The sequence below is a fragment of the Nicotiana attenuata genome, chromosome 2 (genome assembly GCF_001879085.1).
Source record: "Nicotiana attenuata strain UT chromosome 2, NIATTr2, whole genome shotgun sequence".
NCBI classification, from domain to species: domain Eukaryota; kingdom Viridiplantae; phylum Streptophyta; class Magnoliopsida; order Solanales; family Solanaceae; genus Nicotiana; species Nicotiana attenuata.
Genome location: NC_031990.1, coordinates 10,087,427 through 10,094,190, shown reverse-complemented (window position 1 = coordinate 10,094,190; position 6,764 = coordinate 10,087,427). Strand labels below are relative to the sequence as shown.

At 45.1% G+C, this 6,764-nt stretch overlaps 1 protein-coding gene across 1 annotated transcript; it reads right to left on the bottom strand.

Moving 5' to 3' along the window:
• Positions 5,769-6,188, bottom strand: LOC109222721 (RNA-directed DNA polymerase homolog; the record flags this gene model as incomplete). The annotated part of the gene is made up of 1 exon (XM_019387043.1): positions 5,769-6,188. A coding segment is annotated over exon 1 (420 nt), but the record flags the coding sequence as incomplete, so codon positions are not given.

Genomic DNA, 6,764 nt, shown 5'->3' with positions numbered 1-6,764 from the left:
AGACCTTTATTTGTAGTATTCTTAGACCGTCTGTGATACTGTGACACCAGTTCTGGGTAGTCGAGGTTCAAACAGTTGTATTAGATATTCGTGTTCAGTTAGCTTATGGCTTCTTTCTTCCGCTTATGTTAAATTCCGCTGTTTAAATGTTATTATTATTATTATTATTATTATTATTATTATTATTATTATTATTATTATTATTATTATTATTAGAATTGCTAATGAATATAAAATGAGAAAAAAAGGGTAAATTGTGAAATTAATTGGCTTGCCTAGCTCGTACTAGTAGGCGCCATCACGACTCCCAAGGGTGGGAATCCGGGTCGTGACAATATCATTATCATTTTTTACTATACTATAAGTGGGAATAGCCGGGCAGCTCATGGTCAACATATCTGCCTGGCCCGAGGATAAAATTGTAATTGCACTTACAGCATAATACGTGGAACTCAGTTTGACAGCCCTTAGGTTACATTTTGGCTAACGTGAGTGGTGCATGTATAACTTTTCTAATAAGTGGGCCCCATTTGAATTTTCTTTCTCATGCTCACTCTATTTCACAAATGTGATTTTACAGCTTCTTTATTGTAATAAAAAACAATGTTTTGTAAATGCATACTAGATAACTCAATTTAATTAATTTATTACAGAGAGTTTCTTTTACCAAAATGACAAAATTATGTCAAATGAAAATTGTAGCAGAGTATTATATTTGTTAAAAATATTGCAGGTCAACTAAACTTTCTACTAACTAAATTTTGGAAAATAAAAAATGTACGATGAATTGAAGAAAGGACGAAAGGCTAGATGAAACTAAGTAAAACTAATTAGCAGTGCACAGGAAGATATCATTGGAGTATTTTATTGTCACGACCCCAATTCCGGTCGTGATGGCGCCCAACACAATTGCTAGGCAAGCCCGACCAATCATTACTCACATCCCAATCACAAATCCCATTACCGAGTAACAACGTGAATTTAGCAGTTTGTCAAGTCTATTAACCGAATAATTTAAATAGAAACAGTATGAAACACTGACATAACCAACATCTCCCAAAGACCTGGGGTCATGAGTCTAGAGCCTCTAAGATAACAGAGTAGCAAATCCTCATGTAATACAGAGTTCTAGAATGCGAAAAGATAAAAGGAATAAGGGGAGGAGTCGGGTTCTGCGGACGTCAGGTAGCTACCTCGACAACTCCTGAAGCTCTGGAAACAGCAAAACAACTCGACTAAGCTCCCGATGCTCCTAAATCTGCACACATGGTGCAGGGAGTAAAGTGAGTACTTCCAACTCAGTGGTAATAGACATATATAATGGCTGAAAGTAAGAAATCTCGAAAATACCACAATGTAAAGCTAAAACTAACAATTTAGCATAATTAACGGTGAAATGGCAACAAAACAGAATCAAATAAATCAGATAACATCAAAGCATGAATGCAATGCAATGCACATGACCGCTGCGGCGTACAACCCGATCCATTTGGGTACCCGCGCTCACTGTGGGGGTTCAGACTCCGGAGGGACTCCTACAGCCCAAGCGCAATATCATCGTGACATCGCTGCAGTGTGCAGCCTGATCCACACTCAGTCCAGAATATGCATGTGAGTTATACAGCAAAGTCAGATTTTAAATTCTCAGTTCCAATTATTAGGAAATTATCGTTTAAGTCTTTAAAACCTTTGGAAGGTGACTAAGTATTTCGAAACAGTGTTTAAAACTCAGGACTGAAATCATATAGCATGCTGAATATCATGGAAGCAGTGATAATAATCCCCAAGGGATTCAAATAGCAGGCACACGGCCCAAATATATCATAACAATCCAAGTAGGATGTTTACAAATCAATCTATAGTCCAAAGCACAGCTTGGACATCGTTCGGGGCGGACTAAGCCACAATCCCCACTCACAATCGACCCCGCACTCGTCATGGTGTGCGTGTCTCACCTCAATATAGCGTCACAGTGTGATACACCGGGGTTTCAAACCCTCAAGTCATCATCTACATCTATTACTCCCCTCTAGCCGGCCGAAGACTAGCTCGCAATGCCCTTTCCTCTCGAATCGACCTCCTCGCGCGTCGAATCTGGCCAAAACCACAACGAATACGTTACAATGTGCCAAAGAAACATAATCCAATCGAAAAGACTCGAAAAATATCGAAAATCGCGAAATTAGCAAAACCCGAGCCCCGGGCCCACTTCTCGAAATCCAGAAAACTTTACATCAAAACGATCCTTATCTCGCCACGAGTCTATACATATCAAACTCACAAGAATCGGAGTCTATTTGACCCCTCAAATCATCAATTTAAGCTCTCTTAAGTTTCAAGCCCTAACCTCCATTTTTAGCATTTAATCCCTCAAATTTCAGTGTTCAATCCATGATTTTACACTATATAAACATAATCCGAGTCCAATAGTTCATACCTGATGAAGCCCCTTCGAATTCTCTTCAAAATCGCCCAAGAAACCGCCTAAGCCGAAGTCCAAAATATTTTTCTTCTCTTTCAAATTCGTGAACCACTGTTCACTTAAACCCAGACCGTTTTTCCGCTTCTGCGGTTAATATGCCGCACCTGCGGTCACCGCGTATGCGACCAAACGATCGCTTCTGCGATCTCACTTAAATTCCCCCGGACCGCTTATGCGGTCTAGAACCGCTTCTGCGGTCGCCGCATTTGCGGATCCACGTCCGCTTCTGCGGAAAACCCTGGTCCCTCAAGGACCGCTTCTGCGACCAATACGCCGCATCTGCGGAACCGCTTATGCGGTCCCTTTTCCGCAGATGCGGAAATGACAGAACCAGCAAACTTCAAACATGCAACAAACTCCGAATTCTCCGTTTAACCACCCGAATTCACCCCGAGGCCCCCGGGACCTCAACCAAAAGCACATACATGATCTATTACCTTATTCAAACTCGCTCGAACCATCAAAACACTATCGTTAACATCAAAATCCTCAATTATCCTCAAATCAAAGCCTAAGTTTCTTAAAAACTTCCGAATTGCACATTCGATCAAAAACCCGACCTAACCACCTCCGAATGGCCTGAAACTTTGCACACATATCCAAAATCACCTAACGGAGCTACTGCAACTCTCGGAACTCCATTCCGACCCTCGGATCAAAATCTCACCTATCAACCGTAATTCGCCAAAATTCAAACTTCGCCAATTCAGGCCTAATTCCACACCGGACCTCCAAATTCAATTCCGATCGCACTCCTAAGTCACAAATCATCCCCCGAAGCTAACGAATTGTCGGAAACCCATTCCGAGCCCTCTAACTCACAAGTCAACATCCGGTTGACTATTCCAAACCAAACTCTCCTTAAAGAGACTAAGTGTCTCATTTCCATCTAAAACCAGTCCAATTCTACTCGATCACCTCAAATACTGATAAAGAAGCATAGAGAAACATAATATGAGGGGCAAACGAGGTAGTAACTCACGTGACGACGGGCCGGGTCGTCACATCCTCCCCAACTAAAACAAACGCTCGTTCTCGAGTGGGTCAAGAAACATACCTGGAGTCTCAAATAGGTGAGGATATCTGCTCCGCATCTCCTGCTCGGTCTCCCAGGTGGCCTCCTCCACGGGCCGACCTCTCCACTGCACCTTCACCGAAGCTATATCCTTAGATCTCAACTTCCGAACCTGACGACCCAAAATAGCCACTGGCTCCACATCATAGGTCAAGTCCTCATCCAACTGAATCGTGCTAAAGTCTAACACATGAGACGGGTCCCCAACATACTTCCGGAGCATATAAACATGGAACACCGGATGAACTCCCGACAAGCTGGGTGGCAAAGCAAGCATATAGGCCATTTCCCCAATCCTCCTAAGTATCTCAAAAGGTCCAATGAACCGTGGACTCAGCTTCCCTTTCTTTCCAAACCTCATAACGCCTTTCATAGGCGAAACCTTCAACAAGACCTTCTCGCCCACCATATAAGATACATCTCGAACCTTCCGGTCCGCATAACTCTTCTGACGGGACTGCGCTGTACGAAGTCTCTCCTGGATCACTTTCACCTTCTCTAAGGCATCCTGAACTAACTCTGTCCCCAATAGTCTAGCCTCGTCGGGCTCAAACCAACCAACCGGAGATCTACACCGTCTCCCATATAAGGCCTCATACGGCGCCATATGAATACTGGACTGGTAGCTGTTGTTGTAGGCAAACTCTGCATGTGGAAAGAACTCAGCCCAAGAACCTCCAAAATCAATAACACAGGCACGCAACATGTCCTCCAATATCTGAATAGTACGCTCGGACTGCCCGTCCGTCTGAGGATGAAACGCTGTGCTCAACTCTACCTGTGTACCCAAATCTCGATGAAAAGTCCTCCAGAACTGGGAAGTAAACTGAGTGCCCCTATCTGAGACAATGGAAACTGGGACCCCATGCAACCGTACAATCTCCCGAATGAAAATCTCCGCTAACTGCTCCGAAGAATAGGTAGTACACACCGGAATGAAGTGCGCGGACTTGGTCAGCCTATCCACAATCACCCAAATCGAATCAAACTTCTTCGAGGTACGAGGGAGACCACTCACAAAATCCATAGTAATCCTCTCCCATTTCCACTCTGGAATATCCATCCGCTGAAATACACCACCGGGCCTCTGATGCTCATATTTGACCTGCTGACAGTTGAGACACTGAGCTACATAACTCACAATATCCTTCTTCATTCTCCTCCACCAGTAATGCTGCCTCAAATCCTGATACATCTTCGCGGCACCCGGATGAATGGAATACCGCGAGCTGTGGGCCTCCTCTAATATCAACTCCCGAAGCCCATCCACATTGGGCACGCAAATCTGGCCCTGCATCCTCAACACACCATCATCACCAATGGTCACATCTCTGGCATCATCATGCTGGACCCTGTCCTTCAGGACAAGCAAATGGGGGTCATCATACTGGCGCTCTCTGATGCGGTCATACAAGGAAGATCGAGAAACCACACAAGCCAACACCCCGACTAGGCTCAGAAATATCTAATCTCACCATCCGATTGGCCAAAGCCTGGACATCAACTGCAAAGGGCCTCTCCCCAACTGGAATGTATGCCAAACTACCCATACTAACCGCCTTCCGGCTCAAAGCATCAGCCACTACATTGGCCTTCCCCAGATGATACAGAATGGTAATATCATAGTCCTTGAGTAACTCAAGCCACCTCCGCAGCCTCAAATTAAGATCCTTCTGCTTGAACAAGTGCTGAAGACTCCGTGAACACCTCACAAGACACGCCATATAAATAGTGCCTCCAAATCTTCAAAGCATGAACTATAGCAGCCAACTCTAAGTCATGAACAGGGTAGTTCTTCTCATAGGGCTTCAATTGACGGGAAGCATAAGCAATAACTCTACCCTCATGCATCAATACACAACCGATCCCAACTCTCGAAGCATCACAATACACTGTGTAAGAACCTGAAGCTGATGGCAATACTAATACCGGAGCTGTGGTCAAAGCTGTCTTGAGCTTCTGAAAGCTCTCCTCGCACTCATCCGACCACACAAATGGAGCATTCTTCTGCGTCAACTTAGTCAAGGGCGAAGCAATAGAGGAAAAACCCTAGACGAACCGGCGATAATAACCTGCCAAACCGAGGAAACTTCGAATCTCCGTGGCTGAGGACGGTCTGGGCCATCTCTGCACCGCCGCTACCTTCTTTGGATCAACCTGAATACCATCACTGGACACCACGTGTCCCAGAAAAGCTATAGACCCAAGCCAAAACTCACATTTGGAGAACTTTGCATAAAGCTTCTCCTCTCTCAGTCTCTGCAATACCACCCTCAAATGTTGTGCGTGCTCCTCCTGGCTACGCGAGTACACCAGGATATCATCAATAAACACAATCACAAATGAATCCAGATACGGCCGAAATACACTGTTCATCAAGTGCATGAACGCGGCTGGGGCATTAGTCAGCCCGAATGACATAACCAGAAACTCATAGTGCCCATATCTCGTCCTGAAAGCCGTCTTCATAATGTCTGAATCCCTAATCTTCAACTGGTGATAGCCTGAACGGAGATCAATCTTAGAGAATACCTTTGCCCCCTGAAGCTGGTCAAACAAATCCTCAATACGGGGTAGTGGATACTTGTTCTTCACTGTCACCTTGTTCAACTGTCTGTAGTCAATGCACATTCTCATCGTGCAATCATTCTTCTTCACAAATAAGACCGGTGCACCCCACAGTGACACACTCGGGCGAATGAACCCCTCATCTAGGAGTTCCTGAAGCTGCTCCTTCAACTCCTTTAACTCAGCTGGCGCCATACGATAGGGAGGAATAGAGATGGGCTGAGTGCCCGGCACCAGATCAATACCGAAATCAATATCCCTGTCCGGCGGCATGCCCGGCAGGTCTGCTGGAAACACATCAGGGAAATCCCTCACAACGGGAACCGAATCAAGACTAGGAGTCTCAGCTCCAACATCTCTAACAAAAGCCAAGTACGATAAACAACTCTCCAACCATCCGCTGGGCCTTTAAGAAAGAAATCACCCGGCTGGGCACATAATCAGTCATACCCCACCACTCGATCCTCGGAACACCCGGAATAACCAACGTAACTGTCTTGGCATGACAGTCCAGAATAGCATGGTACGGGGATAGCCAATCCATACCCAGAATCACATCGAAATCTACCATGCCCAACAATAACAGGTCAACTCGGGTCTCCAGACCCCCAATAGTCACCAGACACGATCGATATACAT